This window comes from Nyctibius grandis, chromosome 5, assembly GCF_013368605.1.
Source record: "Nyctibius grandis isolate bNycGra1 chromosome 5, bNycGra1.pri, whole genome shotgun sequence".
NCBI lineage: Eukaryota > Metazoa > Chordata > Aves > Nyctibiiformes > Nyctibiidae > Nyctibius > Nyctibius grandis.
Window position 1 is genome coordinate 43,846,079 of NC_090662.1, and position 24,588 is coordinate 43,870,666.

At 38.9% G+C, this 24,588-nt stretch overlaps 1 protein-coding gene across 1 annotated transcript in view; it reads left to right on the plus strand.

Annotated features, from left to right (window-relative positions):
* TRHDE (thyrotropin releasing hormone degrading enzyme) overlaps positions 1-24,588 on the plus strand; it is a 227,534-nt gene that overhangs the window by 146,670 nt on the left and 56,276 nt on the right. Inside the window, exons 8-10 of the mRNA XM_068400961.1 lie at positions 1,681-1,746; positions 4,238-4,425; positions 23,258-23,346. Coding sequence (XP_068257062.1) covers positions 1,681-1,746; positions 4,238-4,425; positions 23,258-23,346 — 343 coding nt within the window. The remainder of the gene's footprint in view (positions 1-1,680; positions 1,747-4,237; positions 4,426-23,257; positions 23,347-24,588) is intronic.

Below are 24,588 nucleotides of genomic sequence, written 5' to 3' on the forward strand. Positions count from 1 at the left end.
AATGGTAGATTGGTAAACAGGATTATTGCCTGGATGGAGTAAATCCTCAGTTGTTCCACTCATTTTATTCTGCTGTTAACGATTCTGAAAGCATCTCTCAGGACCAATATATGCAGCATTTTTAACTACTGCTTAGAACGCACATGTATATTTGTTGTTATTTATTTACCTTGTCCCACTTTTGTTTATTCCTATTTTAGCTTTTTAATTTGCAATTCAACTTCTTTAGCTTTGAAAGCTATTTAATATTTCACTGTGCCTTAAATGATTCTGTATTTTTAGACAAAATGGCAGCACAGTGTGCTATAGGTGCAGCCTATATAATATTGTCTTTTTTTCCAAGTTAGTCTCATGACATTGTTAAGACTCAGCACTGCATTTACAGAGTCAGTGTTCTCATTTAGCCTTCCCAGCCTGTGATTAAATGGGAGTTGCTGCTTGTTGTACTATTGAGTTGGCTGACAAAAGCTAAATCTGTCACAGGTGCTACAATTTGTGTATCAGAAAATTTGCTTTCCAAATACTAATTATTCCCAAAGTATCTTTCTTCACACAAAGTACAAATAACAGAGTCAGCAAATTTGTCCCAGTTTTATCATTGTGCTGTAAATTAGGGTTTGTCTCCTACCATTGTGTAAAGTGAAGATGGTAGAAATTCAAATGCAGGAGAACCCGTTGATTTACAACCTCTGATGTGTTTTTTCACTTAATTCTTCCAATCAAAATGCTTGAAATGTATGTTATTCAAATAATCATTGCTGAATTTCACTTCTATAATTGAATGAGCTGTTGTCTAGGAACATAGAATGGTGGGAAACTAACTGTTTTTCCACATGGAAGCGTTTTGTGCCTGAAAGACCTAGACCTAACCTGCTTACACTATTAATTTGGGCAGTTAATTTAATATGATGATAGCTTATCAGGAATTATCTTCCTGGTCGCTATGGGAGAAGAATGGAGCCTCAGTCATTGAAACTGCAGCTGAATAAATAAAAGTATTCAGTTTATAACCTCCTTAGACCCTGACTCACGTTTTGTCATGAAAAGGCACATGTAGGTAGGTACTTGTGCATAAGCATGGAGTTGGGTTCCCGTCACTCCTCTTCCACTGCTCCCTGTCACGGAGAGCCTTTGCAATAACCTCTTACAGCCTTAATTGCCAGGATGATGTATTTTGACATTGAAGTGCCAAGATCTCCCTAGATAAGAGTTTGTAGTTCAGGTAGGCTATTGCTCAGTTAAATATTTTGTAACAAATCTAGCTGTAATCTGACTGAGCAAATTTTTGACACTAGACGCAGAATGACCTGCTAAAATAGCAACTGGAACTGTGTTTCAGCAGCTTGTCCTTTCATTGCCGAGAATTTTCTAGGAACCCCTTCTAAGATTATACAAGTATTTAAAATGTATATTCAAAATATTTGGCTTATAGAGTGACTTACACAGAAAAGGAAGAGCACTGAATGCTGTAAATGAAATTTTTAGCAACTATTTTTGCATTGTAAACTAACTTAAGAAACTGTTTATTTACTCCCCTAGGATGAACATGTTGTACATTTTTAGATTTCTGACAAATGCAAACTTAAATGTGATTTAACTTACAGTAGCAGTGCTTCACAGCTCTAGTTGTTTGGCATGTGTATAGTAATACTGATTTGTATTTTTATTTTATTTCTGCAGGACTATTTAACCATTCACAAGTATGGCAATGCAGCCAGAAATGATCTCTGGAACACATTGTCAAAGGTAAAATGCGTTCATCTATTGCACTGAGGGAGAAGCAGGAGTTTACTGTGGTATTTTTCTTGGTGAGGTTAGAAGTGAATAGTGCATATTGAGATCTTCAGACTGCAGAGCAAATATAAAAATTGATGCAAAGAAATTCCATTTGAGTTAACCTATTTGCGACATTAAAATATGTTTTTTGCAGCATTTCTGTTCTTTGTTATGTTAGAATGTATTTTCTTCCTTGTGCTACGTCACTGATGTGCAGTAAAAGATACTTCATGGAATCCGCTATCATTGACTTTAGTGGTAGCACACTGAGGCCCATAAACTGGAAAGCACATGAAGGTGCTGAGCTTTGGCATTTACGTCGAGTGTGTTTGTGATTTTGTATGGCGTTATGATTTGTGTGAAGGACAAAACTATTAAAGCTTTAAAGTTTGGTGTAAACAGGTAAGTATTTACTGTAACATTTGGCGTTCTGTAGAGACTTAGAGTTGCTATGTCCATGCTCCCTTTGGTTGCTATGCCCAAGCTTGGCTTGAGTTTCTGGAGCAAGGCCCAGGGATCTGTAAGGGCAGTGTTTAATTTTCATAAAGTGAGCCACGCATGCCTGAATTTCTTGCCTACAGAACACTCCAGAATAAAGAGAGTGCAAGGCAAAGTAGAGTACAGTCAGGGAGTTTGTGCACAAGTACCAACTCAAACCATGTTTAAACACGACAATCTAGTTGTAACTACTGACACCAAAGCTAGGATTCAGCTAGAGGTCAAGTCATCTGCATTTATCTAGACAAGCAGGTATATACCTATAAGCTAGGTGTCTAAGCTCCAATTGTTGTCAATGAGGGCTGGATTCAGTTCCCTGTTCGTAGACATCTAACAACGTTTACCTTAATTTATCCTACCTGGCTTCCAGCTGACACACGAGATAAGCATGTATGCTGTGGGTCCCCCAGTTCTGCAAGGATGCGTTGGATATTTTAGGACATCTCCATTAATACTTGCTGAATAGGAATAACTGGAGTCCCAGAAATCTAGTCAATATAGTCAGCAGAGCATAGAGAGCAATTCAGTTGACTAGCCACTACAATTATTTTAAAATGAGCTTGAACCACAGACTGTTGACTAGAGACTTGAGATAGTTGTTCAAGTATAGGCAACTAGGGCCAGATTAGGTGCAGTAGGGTTTTCAAGACATTCAGGTGGGTCTAATCTATTTAACACAAGATCTGTGTGGAAATCTGTACCCTTCTGGAGTGGCAGGTCAAGGTTAAATGACATTAGCCAGCATTGTGTGGGCAACTGAACTGAGTCCTATGTCTGTACTGACTGTTAATGAGAGTTGAGACGTGTAACATACAATCAGGCTCTTAAATCAATGTCTTAATCAGAAGTTGAATGCCACTGCAAAAGTCTTTCTGGCTTCTTGCTCCTCACCTGGTGTCTTCCTCCGTTAGAGCCTTTGGAACAGTTCTGGGCGATGGGAGGTCAGAGGGATGAACGTAATCTTGAAAGAACAGCAGAACCCACAGCTAATAAAATAGAACAAAAATGAGACTGTATTCTGGTCCATAACCACTACGGCTATACTGTATGCTCAAATCTATTGTTAAGCTAGTAATTCCATTTGCCTCATGTGTAAGCACATTTGTTGCCAACCGCTTTGTGCCCAATGCATTGCAACTGCAGCTTCAGTGCTGAAGACTTCTTGCTGAGTTCTGCTTGTGTTCATGAGAGGTTGCTCAGTCTGTGATCTAGGACTGTTTGGCAGCTAGGGACATTTCCATCACTGAAGAACAAATTATGCCTGTCATTCTCCTCATACCCAGTCTCATCGCCCATGATGCCATAGCATCTCTTTTTGTTTCAGATAAAAATCCACTTGTAAAACAGCATTTTTATTGACATGCGGTATCAAATATGAACACATTAATCCTAATCATTAATATGACAGGTGTAGTTTATGAAGGAGCTGGGGATATCTTTGTATACACAGCCTCACTTTGGACATGAGGGACAGTATTTCAAATATATAGTCATTTGATTTTCAGAACAGAGAAGCTCTGTACTCTTAGAAGTCAGACCCTTTGAATACGCCGTGTTGTAGGTACCCTAGATCAGCTAACACTGTGTCTTTTTTAACCTTAGCTGGTTGAGAATATCTTATGGAAACAGCCACACAGTATTTCTGTGGCTATTGTTAAAACCCTGTAAAGCAGGTCGTTTCTTCTTTTACAGCAAAAGTGCCTGAATGATGTGGAAAACATGACTTTCTGACTGTCACTCCTCTCTGGCAAGATTGTTCAATGTTTATTTTAAAGATACACAGAGTCTGTTGGTTAAACTATGTAGTGTGTGTGTACTGGGTGTAAATGTGTGTGTGTGCATGCATGATGGTTATTTAAACCTCTAAAACTAATTATGGTCTCTGGGACAAAAAAAAAAGGAGTTTTATTTGTTGGATGATGATATGGCTTCAACATATTGAAACTTTTCTTTTTTCTTGAAGGCTTTAAAAAGGGTTGGAAAATCTGTAAATATCCAAGAAGTAATGGATCAGTGGACACTACAGATGGGTTACCCTGTTATCACTATCTTGGGAAATGAAACTGCGGACAATGTCATATTGATCTCCCAAGAGCGTTTTGTTTATGATAGTGATACTAAACCCAAGAATCCTCCCCTTGGAGACAACAGGTACTTATATTTCTCAATTAATGTCTTTCAAGAGGCTGTAGTTGTTTAACTAAGTGCTTCGTGTGCATATTTTTATGAAGATGGCTCTTTAGAAATCTCTGAGCTTTGCTTGGTATCACTAGCATGTGATGAGCCTTCCATTAGAACTGTAGTAAAGATGAGGCTAGTTAAAAGAATTGAAAAAAGGCATTAGAGTAATAGAACAAGATGATAAAGCTTTTAATGTGCCGATTTGCATCTTGACAGTCCTCTCTGTAACTACGTCTTATGTCTTGCATCACACACCTGTTTCCTCTCCTTTTCTTTTGATTTTGTCACACTTCATGAAGTAATTTGGAATGTGGCTGGAAGGTCTGATACTTCTTTTTAAGTAATTCTTTGGAGTGGACTTCTCCATGCCCATACATTGAGTAAGCAGATGTAACTGTGTGTTGGGTATATACCTCGCTTGACTCGGGAAGCAGTCAAGAGCTGAACTAGATGTCTATACAAGGCAGAGGGTTCCAGCTGTTCCATTTTTGAAGCCAGCTGAACTGTTCCTATGGGTACTGTTACATTGGCTGAAATCAGCAGGCACTTAACGCATCTCTGCCTCAACCCCTTTTCCACTTCTTAGATCATTTAATTCCTGCTCCCAGCTGACTCCACACACTTCCTTCATCCCACAGACAAGCTGACATTCCTGGCTGATGCTGAGGAATCCTCATCTTATTGTTTAATGAAGTTCTGGCGTCATATTTTAAGGCCAAGGATATAGAGCTGATGCTAGAGAATTGCAGTTTAGCCTTAGAAGCTTCTGTGTTCACCTGTTCAAGAAAGGGGGCACCCTGTCAACCTTGAGTACTCTGTGCTTGTCCAGTAGATTTAAATCATTAAAAGGTAAAATTTAATACCACATTTTGCTTGACACATCTGGAGCTTGTAGAAGATTCCTGTTGAGGAAGTCCTAAAAATATAGCTATGTTTATTGGGAAATGTTTAGAAGTTCATTATCCTTTTTCACAACATGAGTATTCTGGAACTCAAACATGACACACAGTAAATTGTTGTTTTCCTGGCTGTATTGGAACAACTTAGCAGGGTATTAAGCGTATGTTTAAGTTCTGGGCTGAAATGAGTTCCTGTATGAAAAAGAGAGAAAACAAGTAAATGTGGACTGTTGGAAGTGTTCATGACTCACAGTTCAGTGCAGCATGAGAGAGATTCTCCCTTATTCACTTGAAAATATCTTTTGTGCAAGTGTATATAAGCATAATGTAATGTGAATGGATTTTACTACTCAGAAAAACAAAGATTATTAGGTTTTTGATTGATTAAAACAGAGATATTAAGCCTTTTAAGTATTGTAGAGACTTTCTTAAATAGATTTGTCAGGTACTTGGTATTGATTGTAATAACTGCTACTGTAATTCATGAGTAAAGACTACTGGGTGCGTAAATGTTTTGTAAGGTGGGACATCAGGAATGAGAATTAGACTTAGTTTTATTTTCATGTGACATTAATTCAGAATTCAAACTGTATCTTGAGATATGTGGAAGGATAGTGTTCTGCACCAACAGGGCAAGTTACACTGGGTTTCTTAGGAGATGTTGCCTACAGATTTTATCACAATTATAATTCCTAAACATTGGAAGTAAGATTTAGTGCTAGAGAGAGCACAGAAAAAGATACCAGCATGGGCCCTGGCAGGAATTTACTGTCCTAACAGGCAGTACAACACATATTATATGTATCTTCTTTGCAAGTCTCTTTCCTGTTCTCTTCCCCCTTTGGATTTGTTCTTTTTCTGTGCTTTTGTGTCCTTTCAACCACGAATAGGAAGGAAGCCTCTTCCCCAAGGAAGGATTTACAGATGGGATGTTTACTCCAGCCAGTTAGATGATGGAGCTAGTTTGCCACTTCTCAGTTAAAGCTATTTGAAAGTCCTGTTACATAAGTATAAATACCAAAGAATGTAAACCATATACATTTAGCAGAAGGTGAAACTTGCCTTTCACCTTTCAAAAATGATCCATCAATTTGTATTAAAGTCCTATGGCTTAGTTATAAATGAATGTCTAGAGTGTTACAACAATGACCGTGTGACTTTTTGGTGCACTGCCCACAGGCACATGTGGCTTGGTATGCACAATGGCTCTGTGTCATTAAATGTTCTTTCATACCATCAAATTAAGTAGAATAGCAAGACTAACATACTGAAAATCAATTTAATCTTTCTGCCAGCAATGACCTAGATCGTTTTCAGGGTTTTTTTTGGTGAAGTTTTTTTCATTGGAAAAGACACTATTGCTTCAATTATTGTGAAAGCAGTAGACAGGGAAAATCATATTAATGTGTTGTCATTTAATAATTAATGATATATTACTCCACATTGGTTTTTAACATTGCAAGAGCTGAAGTTTGTATGACATGATACAAAGGGGCCAGTTTTTCTACAAGTATACAAAGGGGGCTGATAACTGGAATGGAAACAGCACGTTGGTGGACATTCAGCCCTGTTGTGAAATGCAGTGTTCTGGCTGATTCTGCATGTGGCTTTGGTCAGGAAGCTGGCGAGCGTTTACTGACTGGTTCAGTGGAGCATGATAGCACAGGTAGATGTTGGAGGAGGCATAGAGGTATATATGTAAGCATATATAAAGTCATCCTGCAGGCTTTGGGAGTGTTATGTATCAGTGGCCTAATTCACAGTCCAGTAAAGTCAGTGCTCATCTCCCCTGCATGACCCATGAATTAGGCATTGGACGCATGGCTCCCTGGGGAACCATAATAAGCACTGTAAATAACGGGGAGCAAATGGTATTTATGCCACATTTGAGGCCCTGCTCTTACAGAGCAGGCGACACTGGCTTCCGTAGTGTGGTTTATCTATGGATTAATCATGACAATCATTTTAAACACCATAAATAGCAGAGCTGCACAAAACACAGAAAAATGTACCAGTCCAGGCCTTTCCAGGAGTTTATCATCTAAACAGACAACACGATATGCGTTGGAAGGCTCCGGGGAAGGCTCTTAAAGCATTCGTCTGCCACATAGTCTTTAGTTATCCAGAGGCGGGGCTGTAGTCCAGCATGGCACAGCAATAAACGTCAGTCCTATTGCCTTCAAAGTGATGAGGAGTTTAAACTTCTGGTTCAGACCGTCTCTAGGCAAATTTAACTTTGCCTTCCTTTAGAAAGAGTCGCTTCGGAGTAGGTCTTTCAGATGTATTTGCTGCATAACAAATGTAAATAAAGAGGCAACTGAATATTTCAAAACCATTCTAGTTTTATAAAATGTCTGTGCTTTTCTTTATGCTATGTATTTATGCAGCAATTAACTGTTAAAAATGAAATGTGAAGCAGCATATTTATTTTTTTCTCTGAAATCATATAGAGGAATATAGAAGCAGCAAACAGATTTTTCTAAGTGATAAACGGTGAAAGTGAAAATTGTTGATACCTTTGGCAGTGGTTTACTCCTACTTCTGCCTAGTCCATTACTATAAGTGTCTTTAATTCTACTGCAGAAGAGAATGATTACATATAGTTGATTTTCCCATCTCATGTACAGTTGGACTCCTTGTCTCTATAACTGCAGAACAATGTGTTTCAAGGGCCATACATATATAAACTGTGATTTATTTGTGTGCATAGAATTGACTGTGTGGCAAGCGAAGCTCTAACATTTGGCCTGAAATTATAGAACGTATACAATTTCTCTTCTTTGCAAACTGAACATAGATGTTACTTGGCACTTATGCCTCCGCATGATCCATACTTCTCATTTTGTCAGAGAATAAAACTAACAGTGACAGACACCATTTCTAGGAATGCCATTACTCAGAAGGGCCAAAATCACAGGCTTTGGTGTGAATGTTGAAGCCTGTGGTTGGTCCAATGCTTCAGTAGCAATTTCAGCTTATCCAAGCAAAAGTTTAAAACTCCTGTAATAACTGTATAATTCATATTCTTCCCCCAAATAACAATCCTTTAGTTATGTGTAAGTTCAATCCTGGACTCCTGTGTACCCCTGTGAGAACAGATTATGCCCTTACATTATAAGGCTACAGGGGTTGAGGTGATATTCCATCTGACAGGGTTCAGTGGGTTTCCCTGCTGACAGAGAAAATGATGATTTTAAAGCACCAGTCTCATCCATCATTACAAGAATGGCTCATAGATATGACAAGAAGTCTTATGAAAAATAATCTGTGGTCTAGACAATAAACTAATCAGTTTTGATGAAATCCATAAACCTTTTATATACTGTCTTGAAGACCAGACCAAAGCTTTCTGGTTATGGATATAAGTTTTGCCTTTTTAAAAATATACAGAGCTTGTCTCTTCAAAAGTGCAGAAATAACCTTTCCAATGTTATCAAAATAATTAAGTTCATGTTACTGAGGTAATATTCACTTGTATAGTGGTGTTATCGTGCACACAGTTTCTGTAGCTAATCTTTGCTTCTTCATGATGATATCCTAAAGGGAAATGTCTTGCTAGGCATTGAACACAGCTAGCTGTGAGGAAAGAGAAAAAAGAGGTACAAATCGGGATACAGACAGGGTAGTCATACGTGCTGTAGTGTGGTAATCCTCTGTGCCTTTCTCCATGTGGTTGACCTAGGGAAAATTCAGTTGAATGAGGCAAGCCAGGGACATGACCAGCAAAACTAGAGCTGTGCAGACTCATGGGTCTAACACCATGTAGTAATCACAATAGCTGAAAGGCTTTACCACGGGCAGCAGAGCTGCTCAGCAGTCACTCCACTCCAAGATGAATGATTAACTGCAGAATTTATTTCCCTTCAAGTCTCTTCTGAATTTCCTACACAAAGCTCATTTATTCAGGCTTTGCAGAAAAAGAGCCGTGCTTGTCCCTTTACTGGTAATTATTTGAATAGTGAAAACATAGCTGTGTTTGGATATTGCCATGTGTATTTTTACTTATTTGTATGGCATTATCACTTGAGCAGCGATGAGGAACTTACTCTGTCCATTTAGCAGCTGAGGGACTGGTTAAACACAAAACAAAATGTTAGGAACACAAGGGGAATGCTGATAAGTATCTTTGAGATCTTGTTAGAGCAATCGTAGAATAATGTAGCATATGTAGTATTAATTGTGTAATAAAAAGGATCATAATATGGACCAATATTGTTCCATAAGCTGAGGAAAAAGGGCTGCAAAATATAAATAGAAAAAGAAGAACTCATTTACCTCCCTGTCTCTGGGTAATATCCTCTAATCTTCCATTTTCTCATGATGTTTTGAGTATTTTCTTGTTATGCCTTTCATCTTTACTATACCTGAAAGATTACGCTTATATCGTTGTTTCTACTAGAAATGACTTTTGTGTTGCTGCCTAGGGAGTAGGTGTGGTACCCTGGTTCATCTTGGCTGACCTGAGTGCCTCTATATCAGCTATAATAATGATGAAGGAAATGGGCTCCAGGAGAGGAAGGTACTGGTATTAGGCACAGAGGAAATGGAATTATCAGGAGCGAGATTAAAAAATCAAGATCCTTAGTGGAGCACAGAAGTGTGTATGAACAGACAGATATTGATTTAACCAGTTTTTTTGCTGGTCAAGCAGGGACTTGAAAATACTTGTTCTTGCAGAAGAGTGAGAAAGTGTGGGGAGCTCCTTCTCTTTACATGTACACTGGTGTTTAGTAGGGGACAGCTCTATGACACCAATAGATTTTGTCCTTCAATGTGTATGGCGACAGTCCTTAACCCCAGCAGCCTGAGAGAGGACAGTGCTGTGCAGAGTGCTGCTCCTCCGAACGAGCAGACAGAAGAGCTGCTTCTGCAGGTGGCCTGGAGGCGGCCTGCCTGCCTCGGGCGCCTGCGGGAGGAGAGACGTTGCTGGTGGATGCTGGCATTTGCCAGCCCGATACTTGTGCCACACTCTGCCTGCTGCAATAGGATATTTTTTCTGTTGAAAACACTGGAGAGTCCCCACTCTTTTGTCTTGCCGTTTTATTTTTTTTAGAGGCTCTTCTGATTGTTGCATTAGCGTTAAATCAGAATAGGAAGCTCTCTTAAAATTTTTTCCTGCACATATCTGTGCTGATGTTTCTTCAGCAAAATTTTGCTGCTAGCAAAGAGCTCAGAAATGCCAACACTTTTAACACTTTTAACACAACAACGTTTAACACTTTATTTCCAAAACCATTTCACAGCTTCTATTTGCGAGAAACACTTCTTACTAGGCAAACTTCCAGAATGCTCTGGTGTGCAGGGTATGGGCAACTTTCAGTGTTATAATTTGCAGAATGCTAAAGAAGACAAAACTGGTGTATTGTGTTATTGCTTCCTGCGCGGTGGCAGCACTCGTATCCTGACAGAAGTTAGGCTGACAGGGAAGAGCTGCTTCTCTATTTTCTTATCACTGCAGACTGTGTCACTTTCCTCGTCTTATTTGCTAATACTAACACTCAGGAATTGCTAGATACCCAAACTAGTTAATTAACTCACATTAATTAAATCAATTTCATGGTGAGGGAAGGAGCAGGTACTTGAGGGCAGCACTACGTTTTAATTCAGAGTGAGGTGGGGAGGTGAAGAGGAGACTCAGGGCAGCAGTGCTGGTGGGGAGCTGCCTAACATGCAAGGGGAGGGAAAGGGAATGGTGTGTTGCAGCATGCAGACATGAGCCAGATTAGGGAGCATTAAAATTGTGTAGCTGGAATAGGCAAATACAGAGAACCAGGGAAACAGAGAATGTGGTTAAGATGGGGGCTTTAGTGAAGTAAAGAGTGGACTAGGGAAAGCCCAAACAGCATTTGGCAGAGACAAGGGTAATGGGAGGGATGAAGGTGGATAAATGTTGTATTTTGTTGGCTTTACAAAAATCAGAGGTGTGGATTCCCCATTGTAGATCAGAGGATGATACTACTAGCATGCTTCCTTTTTTACCTCTTCTTCCTTTTGCTTTCTTAAGTTGCTGATAATAGATTTTTTTCCTTATCTCTGTACGTGAGCCTTCATGCTCAATAGTAGAATCTCAGATTTTATGGAGGAGATACATTGGTGGGGGACTGTCAGGGAAGTTTACTGAGGAAAGAGAAACTATCATAGGAATTATATTTCAGTCTTGCTTAAATTCACAATATTCTGAGGAAAAAACAGAACTGAACGTTGGAATGCACTGAAAAACACTTGGCACTAAGTCTCTGAGAACATATTGGAGGATTGTAGGCATAGCTAAAATGCTACTCTTATTCCTACTAGGAAGGGTCTCTCCTCAGCCCATAACACGTCCTTCTACTCCATTCAGAGAAATCTCATATCTGCACTCTGTAGTCAAGGGACTATGCTCATGGGTAAAGAACAACATAGAGATGGGGTTTGCATGATCAGCAACACGTGTGCAATTCTACAAGGACATTTTGCACTGGTGCAAGATGGAACAGAGGATGCCGGAGAGATTAAGAGCCTTTATTGGAGGGTAAAGAGGCAGCTGCTAGAATAAGACACTTAACACTGCTGAAACCGAGCTTCTTTCTGTCCATCTCTGACTCAGCACCCAAAATTGCTTTTCACTTTTGAGGACTAAGCCATTTGTATTTTAGTGTGAAAAGGGCATGTTAGGCAGGAAGGAGAAAGCATGTACTGACAAAGAATTTGTAGTATTTGTTTTTTGCCCACAATATTTTTCTAAATTTAGTAAGGTACTCTGCTAGCACTGACACTGAAATGTGTCTATTTTAGAGCGACTCATAATATTCATAACCACCTGATTTTATTTATTACTTTATTTTGGTATTTATTATTTATTTTGGTGTGAAATGTTTAGCTAAAATTACACAGAACTTTGTAGAAGGTTTAGTAATCATATAAATAGATAATATTATATTATTATCAGACAATGCAATTTTTTTTCTTTTCAAATTGGGTAATTTAATTCAAATTAACTCATTTAAATTACTTTGTGTCCACTCGTAAAAAATCAATCAGAACGAAGGAGAGGGGGATTTATATGAGATGGCCAAAGACATACAGCTGTTTTCTAGCAGAATATGCATGCTGTAATCTTAAGGCAGTCCCACAGTGCAGAGCCACACATGGGCTCTTTCATGCTAGTGCTACTGTTACAGCACTGAAGCCTTTGCTTATGCCTGGGACTTTGTGGTTTCATTGCATTGGAAGGGTATTATAGTTGGCATAAAACTCCTGAAGAATGTAAATTGTTTTCCCTATTTCATCTCTAGGACTTACTGCTGAAAATTATTCCAAAGATTTTTGGAAATCCAAGAAGAATTAGGACTGTGGCAGAGTAAAGGAAAACCACAAAGTCCACATCTGTGATACACTGCTGTTAAACTTGTTAATCACTGTTCTGACTACAGATGAATTAGAGCGTCAATGATTGTATTAAAATACTTGCCTCTAAAATACATTCCAGCAATACTGTATTGGCATTGAAAATATTTTTCCCTCCATGTCTTTGAATTTAGATCCTTATACAGAAAAAACTCAAACTATCCGTGGTCTGAGAAATAGTTGCTCTTAGAAGCAACTATCAACCCTTATTTTAGAATATACCAATATGATTGCCATGAGTTTCTAAATGAAAGCTTACATAATAGACAAATATATAAAATTAGCAGCTGTATTGAGACAGAAGTGCAAATAAAGAGGCTTACCATCAGAAGCAAGTCATCTCAGAAGTGCTAGCATCTTTCAAGACTAAATATAAGCTTCCTAGTCACCCTCTCATGCAATTCTAAGTAGTTCTCCAAACTATAAATATTACCCATTGTTTCCTCCATGTATGCAGCTAAGTATAATTCGTATTCAAAATTATAATAGGCCCACAATTCCAAATACCGTCCAATCTCCAAGTTTTCCTTCCTTTTGAAATATATATTAGGTGGATCCAACTACACATCTGATCAGACCCTTTGAAAACCTCAGACAAATAGGTAAATCTTAGTAGTTAAAAGGCAAGACTGCTCTATAAATTGATTTCTGCTCATCTACGAGGCATCTATTAAGTTCACTTTTATTAAAAACTTGCAGTACTCTTCAAAAACTGACACCTCAGGTGTGGAGCTCATTCAGATCCACGAGGTGGTCGAGCCATTCTCTGCTTGGCAGCACCTATCAAGAGCTGACCCCATTGGGTTGGTTTGCTTGATCAGTCACTCTGACTAAAAAGTTGAATTCCTATATTGGTGAGGCTTTAGTGAGAAAGAAGAAACCAATACAAAAAGTTCAGTTAGGTTTTAGCGCTGTTGGGTATAGATGGTAGCACGAAGACCATTAATTTCTGATTAATGTGTGCCTCAGTTGCAGTTTTGTTGTCTGCTTAGACCATACTGCATGTGTGTGTAACATGGCACCCTAACTCCATTATGTCTGGGCTCAGGGTGAAAAAAATATATAGAGCTCCCTAAAGACTATACTGCAACACTGTCTTTAATTCACAGACTCCACCAAAATCCAAATTATTACCTTGCTTTTGTAAAGGGGCTGGAAATGCCTCTGTGCAGCACAGTCCAGAATGGTCTCGGAGTCAACACTTCCACAATCTTTTTCTTTCAATATTTTTCTAGTTGGTCATGTAGTCACTGTTATTAACTTGTCTCTCCTTTTTTTTTTTTGCCTTAACTTACCTTTTTCTTGTTGGCCAGTCTGTTAGTCTTGGGTGAGGGCAGAACCCCTGGAACCCCAGGATCCCAACCTTAGCACCATTTCCTTTCCTCGCTTTGTTGAAGTTCAGCAAAACCTTGATATACATTCCATAATTAATGTGGTATGGTACACGCACCGTGTCTCTTCATTTCCTCACTGCATACAGTGCTGCAGTCAGAAATTGTCTATCTGCAGGACTTGTGAGAGTCCTGTCCAATTCAGACACCAGCAGGCCTTCTCCAGTTAAAAAAACCTAAGTGGTGTCCTTTCTGAATTCAAGTTGGCTAATTGCAACTTCTTATTTGATTAAAAAGTCTGCGGTTGTCTACTTTTTCATCCCACTTGTAGGGGAATCCAACTTAATTATTTACCTTTACCAGTGTTTTTCATCTGTTTCTCATTGTTGCTTGCACTAAATGTCTTGTTCTCACTCTGAACATAGGAATTAAGATCACACTGGGCATATGCAGATGACCAGTCAGTACCTCCAAGCTGTGCTCACTGGATCTCAGTTACTTCAAATCTTTTTCCTTTATCCATTTTTCACCTTGTATTTGTCTGTGCTACAAAATTAGTGAAATCTTCCCTTCCCATCTGACATCTTCCATGCTGACAGAGTACAAGGAATCCCTTGACACTCTGGCTCAGTGTAGGAGGTGTAATACTTGTGAGAGCGGAAATAACATCTTCTGTTGTGTTGTGCCTCTGGGCACAGCCTACAATCACTTTACTGGCATGTATTAAATGTAATGAAATCTCTGTGTTCTTCAGTCTTGTGAGAGTGATATTCACAACATGAATGTATCATCAGCTCCTTATCCATTAAACAGAACTAACACTCTGTAGAATCACAGTAAAAGTATGTGATTTCCTGTGATATTCACATGAGCTTCCCCTGGAACCTGAAATGCTCTTCGCTGAATGAGATACTATATAATAACCTGGGAAAATCTCTATGATGCTTTTAAATTATCTTTCCCAACACAATCTCTCTAGAAAGTGTGGCTTAAAAATTGTACCCTGGTACTGCTGAGTTCTGCTTCATGTATAATCTCTTTCTGTAGTAGGAAGCTCTAAAGCTGTTGTGCTGTTCAATAACTTTCACTTGTTTCCCACTGACCACTTTACGTCTTCTTGTGCTCTCAGCCTAGGAATAAATGCCTCCAGGTATCACGGCAGCAAGGCTTGTAATTCCATAGATTAGTTGAATACACTCTCAGGTTTTCCATTCACAATTTGTCTTTGAACCTTCCACTATCTTAATAATCAAAATCCACTGAAAACAAAGGCCTTCTTTTGCCTTGCTAAGAGAAATTGCAGTTGTCTTGGCAAGGAGAAGAAATGAGAGATCTCTACTCTCTTCCTGCTATACTGATTCAATGTCCGGACTTCACACTATGCTTTACTTAGCTCATGTTATCAGCTTTCTGTGCCCTTTATTTTATAATAGGCTTTAAGGTTATTAGCCAGAAACTTTTGCAGCCATGCAGCTAAATGCTTCTTTTACTGGCCACTATTTGTATGTGTCTCTGCAGATCAGCCAAGTATGCAAATGAAGTAAAAATGCAAATCTTTAATTCTTAGTTTTCATTTTGCTCTGTAAGACTGATGTGCTTTCCAAACGGTCACATTTTTTCATTTCTTTACTTTCATGTTCTTTTGTCTCTGAAATCCCAACATCATAAGTTCGTGCGGATGGCTCATAGCAAGGTGTTCGTTCCCTCTGTAAGAAATGTCCGTGTCAGCATCCTAACCTAATCAAGGAATCATCAGTGTTGGCAATGGCCACACCAGGAAGGTGTCTCCTCCTCATACTCAGCACTGTTCACCCAAGCATGTCTCTGTGTACATGAAATTTCAGCATTCTCCACCTGGAGAGCTGAGAATGGGAAACTAATGCCAAGGAGTCCTTGCTCCCAGTTCCTCAGCTTCAGCCACTCTGGATGGACCAGACTTCTGTCTTTAACTGTAGAGACAGAGTTGGCATTTTGGATATTAAGTTCTGGTGGTTAAAACAAGGAGGCAGGTGTCTCAATCAGTCAGTTTTACTCTTGGATTTTCTTTTTATCCTTTTTACTCTTAAATTCTTCTTTATGCCTCACTTTACCTCTGTGTTAAATAGCTTTAATCATATCCTTCAGTGATATGAAGTCTCAGATTGTTATGTTCTCAAAATGCTTTACAAAGATTAGTAAGTGTTACAGATGAGCAAGAAATGGATTCCCATCCCACAGAAATTTTCAACATATCAAAACATTTCCCTGTACTGAATCAGGACAAAAATCAAAGCAAAAATTGGGGACAAATTGGTTTAGAACTTTCATTTCAATTTTGTAATTTCAATACCTTACATTTCAGTTTCACTCATTTTAACTTCTCCCTTCAATTAACTTGTATTTCAGCTGAAATTCATTTTGAATCAGCAAACTGGAAGTTTTTATTTAAAACAGTAGTTATAAAATGTTTCAGCAGTGCCGGTTTTAAATACTGTATTTGAAAATCTGTGCTGAAGCCTTCTCTTTCTTCCAAGCAGCTTGGGTTTGAAAATTTGCCTTTTTCGGTTAGAAATAAAAAAGTTTCCTTGGGAAACTCACATTTAATTGTGGAAGGTATCATTGTCAACATCGAGTGGATGGAGAGGCCCATTTAGTTGCTCGCATAGGTGACTGGTGCCGTTGGAGTTGCCCTCAGGTATCTTACTTGACCTTGTGCTGCCACTACATGAGCGGGAGCGTCTGTAGGTGCTCTGCCATATCTTACTGCCCATGGCAGATGTGTCAAGTACCCCATGGCAGTTCATGTGGCACCACCTCACACAACTGAATTTAGCCCAGAGAAACTGAGTCACAGAAGAGTGATGGTTGAGATTTCATCAGTGCCAGCTGATGGGTACATGATTTCTGTTTTTCCAGCCTGGGATAATTTAGACAACTCACAATTTAATTTCTCAGCCTAGTAAGCTGTTTGAAGGTACATACAGCTTTTGGTGTTCATCTTTTCTGAAAATAGTTCTGTAGATGCTTTGCAGTGGGCGGGATTAGGAAAAAAAGCAGATGGCAAATCATTTGCTACATTTGACTTGATTGACTTTGTGTGATGCCACTGAATGTACAGCCTGTGTATCCTCCTCTGATCTCATGTTCTACCTACAATGAAACTCTGTTTTCCTGTGCTGTCACAGAATCACAGAATCACAGAATCACAGAATGTTAGGGATTGGAAGGGACCTCGAAAGATCATCTAGTCCAATCCCCCGGCCGGGGCAGGATTGCCTAGACCATATCACACAGGAACGCGTCCAGGCGGGTTTTGAATGTCTCCAGAGAAGGAGACTCCACAACCTCTCTGGGCAGCCTGTTCCAGTGTTCGGTACGTTTAAGCAGAGGGCTGTATCTCCTGAGGTCTCTTCCCACCTAAATCATTCTATGATTTAAATTCATGATTGCCACTACACTTTAAAGTAATTATGCTTATTATATTCTGCTAAGAGGCAGATCACTTAATTTGCTTTTGTGTATAGCATTTTAATTTTGTCCCATATTCTTCTGTTGTTAGATGTACTAAAAAAATAGTAATTTTTGTCTAAAGTCTGTACATTGTTCTGTTCTTCTACCTTGTCATTGTTCTCCTCCTTTGATTCCTAGGTAGGTATATAATCAAAGACTATTAACAGACATCTTCTGTATCTAGATGTATGTAACCTCTTATCATTTTAACTGTTCTTTATGTATTTTTGGAGGTCCGGCTTCTTCATTAAAGATTCCTAAAGAAAATAATCTGTACTTGGATAAGAGGGAAAATCTCAGTTAAGAAATATAAGCAAAAAGTGAGAAATTAAATTGAGTTTCTCAGTGGAAGGCGATAACTCATGAAATTCTTGAGAAACCTGTGCTGAAGTTTTTCCTATTCAGTCATGTGATAAAGGGCATGGAAGAGGGAGGTGACAGAGTTTTCTGGTAACAGGAGGTTTGTGAGGGTAGTAAAAACAAATGTTAATTAGCAAGATTACAGAAGTATTCCTCAGTGCTGGTTGACATGGTGATAAAATGACCGATGAAGCTTAACGTTAATAATGAGGTGATACATGGGGGGAAGATGGTCCTACCTTAGATGCTCAGTGGTGGGTTCCGAAAAAACTGTTCTCTCTCAGGAAAGAAATCTTGGAGTTGTGGTAGGTAAGTTTCTGTAAATATCGGCTAAATGTGCAGACGCAGTCAAGCAAGTAAATAGAACAGTAGGGATTAGTAGGAAAGGAGCATCAAAAAAAGTATAAAGAGTGTAGAAAAGGAAATAATTATGCCACTCTTAATCCATGGTAGACATGTCTTCAAAGCACTGAGGGCAGTCCTGGCTTTCTAACCTGGAAAAGAGTGTAAGAGATAGAAAAAATATAGAGGTGGACAATAAGAAGGATTAAGTCTAGTTTCTGTATAAAGAACAGCAGGATAGATTAGGAGTCTTTAACCCAGAGATCTGTAAAAGCAGAAGGATATAGAGAGAGGGATGTTGTTCACTTCCTCTCCCATTCAAAAAGTAGGTAAGCTAAGTTCTGCTGTGGTATTTTAGATACAGATGGTCTGTCACTTTACATGAAGCAATCACATTGCTCGTATCTCTTTATAATGCAGCCAAGGATAATAAGCTTCTGAATATTGAGCAGATATCTTCATTGTTTTGTGAGTAATGACTAGGAATAGCTGAACTTCTTTGTTTAGTTTTGAATCTGGGCAGAAAGGAGAAATGTCACTGGAAGAACATGGTATTCACTACTGGCAGTGGGTGGAAGCTTGGCACATGATGGTTACTGGGAAGATGAATCTTGAAAATATATGGGTTTACATCTCAGCAACAACATTCATTAATGTGAAAAAGTAGTTGAAGAGGTGTGCAAAATCTGAAACTCCAGGAATCTTGCCTTTTCTTTTTTAATGACCTGAGATCTTTGTTTTGTCAGCAGAGGAAATAAACTACTGCCCCTGTTTGGCTTTGCATAGCTCTTTACAAAGAAGCAAACTAATTATTCCACTGAAAATCCAATGTTACTACAACATTACTGTTCATCAGAGGCAGAAGTGTGAGGCATCATATTTGCTTAATACTTTATGGTCTCAGAATTTGCTCACGAAGGGATCTTAGTTCTTACTTGTTAGAAGTCAAGGTGTAAGCAAGTACTCATCACAAATAAGATCATTTTCTGAGCGAGATAAAGTACACTAATACTGGCTATGTAGTCATTATGTAATGCTCAAGGCAAAAAAATCTATATAATCCAAGCAGAGCATAATTAGCTAGCTTCTAGTATTACATGTACCTTGGCAGATGCAAGAGTGTATTACTTTATCAAACAAGTCCCTCTGATTATTCTTTAAGCTGAATGGAGATGCTAACACACTTTGGTATTATGCATTGATGTGGTGCCACCAAAAAAAAAAAAAAGAAGCACCAATACATGCCCTTTAATTGTGCATGTTATCCTGTCAACCTAAGTTTAACTATTTCACAATAACAGTTTCTCACTTGTAAATCAACAGTAAAAGGCGTATTTGTACTACCTTTCAACAAGATCCCCCTTTCCTACATCTCTTTAAGACATTTATGATGGAACAATGTTATGTTCAGCACAGTTAATATTTACCATGTCTGTTCCAATTGTAGATGTCTCTCCTCCTCATCCTCAGAGTTAGTTTCTTAACTTCCTGCAATAGCCCTTAGTTTCCCCACAATTAAGTTGTCTGCCTTTAGCTCCCTGTTCAGGTGATCAGGTTTGTATCCAGAGGGACATAATGTGCGGATCCCTATGGATCCTTCTGAAGCTTGGCAGCATCTCAGGCAGATTGGAGACACGGTTCGTTAGCTCCATTTCACCCAGGTGCTGAGTGTGCTACCTGAACAGGCATCTGATTCCTGCAGACATATTCTTGAGGGTTGGAGGACCAAATGGGTTGTTTCAAGTCCTGCTGCCCTAGTCACTGTGACCTCAAGGCTAGATTCTTATTTTCACTGAAACTGGTTTGTCACAGTGGGCAGCAGATGTCCAGGTGGAATAGGATGCTTTTTTCCCTGGTCAAATACATAAAGAGAGCACACTGGTGGTGCTCCTGATGTATAAAGAATAAATGAAAGATCTGCACTACTCTTAGACAAAGCAGGAGGAAAACAGGCGAGTGGGCCCTTTTTTCCTCTTTTCTCTGTAAAGTAGAAGAGTGCGATAGAAAAGTGCAAAAAAAGTTTGCTTCTTCCTATTCACACCTGGAGAATACAGTCCATACAGATTACTCAGAGATGGTGTGTAGGAGAAGTCATCCTAACAAAAATTCTTGAAAGGTGAGCCAGATACATCTCCATCACATACATATAAAGAAATTGTATTCTTCTGCAACAGCAGCAGAACTTTCACTGAGAGTGAAGATGACTGAAAGGAGAAAGCAGATAAACATACAGAGAACAGCAGCAGTAAAGTAGGAAAAATGGGTTTCTGGAGATGTCTATTAAAAGGAAATCTGTGGTTTAGCTGGTATACGAATAACCAAGAGGAGGAGATTTGGAGGTTCTGGAGAGTGCCAGGTTAGGTCTCTCATCTTGGGGGAGATAAAAGTTAAATCTACCAGTACTAATCTTCCCAGCTAAATCCACGTGTGTTTTCTGAGTATGGGTAGCTTGTGTGACTCCTGTTCTACAGCTAGATCACCTTTCAGAGAAGGATCTATCCTTATTTCAATAGGATTTACCTTCATTGGAGGTAACATAAAATAATAATATAAGGTAATATAAAATTCTTCTCTGTGTAGATATTACAATGTACAGACTGTGTTTCTATGAAGTTCCTTCTCAAAGTAACAGGTGTCCATATAAAAGTTCATACATGAATATTTGTGTATGTGTATATGCATGTTTAAGCTACACAGGCAGCTCTCAGTATCTTTTATTTTGCAGTTTAACTTTTTCAGTAGGAGGTGATCTCAAGAGTCATAAAAATACCATGCAAATGCAGTTCTTTCATTTTTTTCATATACCAAAGTTCCTGTTCTTTCAAATAATGTACAAGCTTTATGTTTAATTTTGCCTTATTTTTCTCAATCACAGTTTGCCAGCATCTTTTTCATTCTGGAGAGCCGAGTATTTAGAACTAAGTGTGTTTTTAAAGATGATATATTTCCTAGAAGGTTTTTTGGACAGACTCTAAAGCTCTGGTGGGTGTCTAGTAAGGTATAAGGTATTTAAGAGAGTAGTGAATATTCTCTGGAGCATCACTTTGCCACATCTGACTGCCCTCACCTGTTGATCCCAGAAGTTACTGCTACTGTAGCAGAAGCAGCAGGACACAATACACGTTTTCACCTCATTACTCCAGTTCACAGTCCAGATCATTAGTTAAGCCAACAATGAAGGTAACTTTGTGTGAAGACCCCAGACTGAGAACTGGAGAAGCTAATGTACCAGTGGACATCCTTTTCTGCTAGCTGTGCTATGGAGGGTGATAACGTCCAGAACAAGGAGTGGGCAGAATGATAAAGGCAGTAGCATCTTCAAATGCCGCAGCTTAATTATCCAAAAAGTGTCTGCCAGAGCATGTGCTCATGTGGAGTGTGTCTTCAATGCATGAGTAGATCTAATAATTTTCCTAGTGTGTCATGGTACCAACATTCAGAGAACCCAAAATCACATGGGACCTTTTTTCTTCTCCCATATGGCAATAAATGCCATGTTTTCTTTCTAGTGTCACTCATAGCTCTTGCAGCTGTACAATTTTCCAAGCATCTCCCCCTCTCTGCTGAATCACTGCTGTACGGACAAGTGTTTCCTGGCACACGTGGTTCTGTTCTGAGCACTGCAAACCCCATGTGTGTGGAGGGTTCTTTGTGAATGGGTGGGGAGCCGGGAGCCAAGCGGGGCAGCAGGACAGGGGTCTCTCCCTCTCCCAGCCCCTGAGTGAGGCCAGCAAGGCAGTCCTTGCAAGGCAACTCTTGCAAGCCAGCACATGTCGGCTGTGGTTGTGGCGCATTTGGGTGGTGTTTGTAGTTCAGTGGAGCAGGCTTCTGGGTAAGCGGAAAGGAGCAAACCTAACTTTTTTTAGTACCATAGGCTAGCTTTGCAATGCTGTGTACTAGCAGGAGAGAAGCTGATGTAGACGTCAAGAACTTGCCCACGCTCATCCTTAAACCATTTTAATGCAGTCAGTCTAAGATGATACAGTCAGTCTAAGATGATACACTTATTTGGTGTCAGAGTGGTAGCGTATGGTTATATCTGAGTTGAGGCCATTCTCTTGCCATACTGCCTTGCTTAAATGAACACATACTCCCTAGACAATGGAATCTGTACCACCTGTACCATTACTGAGTGCTTCCCCTTGACTGGTATACAAAATGACGTGGCAGGCCTGTGAAGGAAATGTCTGTTCTTTTACTGGCTGGTGAAATAATATTTTTGAGAGTTCAGGAATAGAGGTGATGATGAAGACATGTGGGAATTCATCCTTTCCATCTCGCCCACAAAAGATTGACTTCATGCAGTCAATTTCTGTTTATTGAGATAAAGAAGTTATATAAAAGTCTTAGGTAAATTATAACATTTATTCCAAATGAGAAACAATTTGTGATACCCTAGAAGGAAGTTAGGGTCTGATCACACCAGTGTATCTCCAAATCCACGTGTAGCATGTTTTGTCCAGTTTGCGTACACGTAAGTGATAATAAATGGTGCAAAGAAGTGGAGATCCATCCCATTCATTTTGTTTTTATAAACCAACAGCCGTGAAAGCCTATAATAGCTTTTTAAGAAGTTGCTAGAAGAGTATGTTATTTGTTAAACTTGGGAGTCCCTATAAATCAAAGCATGTTTTACCTGGAGATTCTCTTTTTTGAAGTAAAGGTAAAAAAGTGTTCTTCTTTCTATGGGAAACCATTATTTCCTCTATTGTGAATCATTTTGTTAAATTAGGAAAGCCTTGCAAAAAAATCCTCATATGATGATAGTGTGTGAAAAATGTAAAATATAATTTAGTTTTTTTTAAGGTGAATGACTTTTTCATTGTTTTATTGCTAACAGCAAATGCATTTCAAAATCAAAGTAATGTGTTAGAATCCACATCTTTACACTGCTACTGAAATTGTGTTTTGATTTCTTTGACATGATCCCTGATTGCTGTGAGAAGAATCAGTTCAGTATTTTTGTTCTTAGATTCCCCCTCCTTTGTCTTGCAGCTACTTGTGGCAGATTCCATTAACAATTGCAGTAGGAAATACGAGCCACATCTCATCAGAGGCAATTATATGGGTGTCTAACAAATCAGGTAAAAATAAACTTTCCTCCCAGTGGAATCTCATAAAGCATACTTGTTTTTTCCTCAACTGTTTCTTTGGAATTGATCCTAGATAATTGTTTAGTTGCTCTGCACCCAGTTTTAGCTACTTGAAATGAATTACAAAAAAAGGAGAGTTGGGAAGGGAGGGAGGAGGAATAAAGGATGAGCAACAAGCAAGATTTGTAATTATCACAGAAGTTAAACAATATAATGAAAACCTTTTACATAGAAATGTGTACCTAAGTGCTAAGTATTTTATATTTGGCAACACTTATCAAATAATTGGTGAATGCAATTCACTTTATTGATTGGTGAAAGTTAAATGTAATATTTTTATAGCAAAGCATCTGATGAGTATGACTTAGTAAATGCGAAGTATTTAGAATTCTGGCATTTTTAACTCCGATCCATAGTCTGGACCAGGGCTGAGAAATGTTTACTGTCATTAAAAAGTTTCCTTATTGATCTACCAAACTATTTCTTCTCTCTATTAGATAACCAGATGCTGGACCTCAAAGTGCATTATTCTGCTTGCTACTTATTTTCTGCCTTCTCAGTTCCTACAGGATCATAATAGTTATTGTCCTGAGGACAGTTAGGGCTAGATACCAGTGGTTTTTTTATCACCTAAAAAAGGAATCCTGCCATAGAAATTTCGTGAAATATTTCTCTATTTCCTTAGCAGTTCATGCTACATCAGCTGACAGTTTTGGACTGGAATTGAAGAGAGTGAGGGAAGAAATGTGGAGACGTGAATAGAATGATTATATGGAAGGGAAAAGAAGGATCCCCTTGACACATGGGCTGTAGAGGGAGAACTGACCCCTTCTTGTAAAATTAGAAGGCTATAGAGATTGATGAAGTGTAACTGGAGAAAGGAAAGAATCAAACCTGTGTGAGCCTGTGTTTTTTCCTTTTTTTCTCTTTTGTAAGTCAAGAAAATACAATAATCACATAGAGCTTAGCAGCCAGCAGGACTAGAAATGAATGGTGCACTGTCAGTGGAAATCTGAGTATCCCAACTTTCTAGTGGTGTAAGGTATGTGTTTCTCTGCCCTGATAGTTTGCAGCCTATCAGAACGTAACATGTTTTACACGGCTCCCATGATATAAAGACCTAGAAATGTGCCTGGGACCACGGCACTTTTCATACCTGGGAAACATACTCTAGTCAGAGCATACAGATGCTGCCTCACTTTGCAGAAGTATATCGCATTGGCCATACTTTTT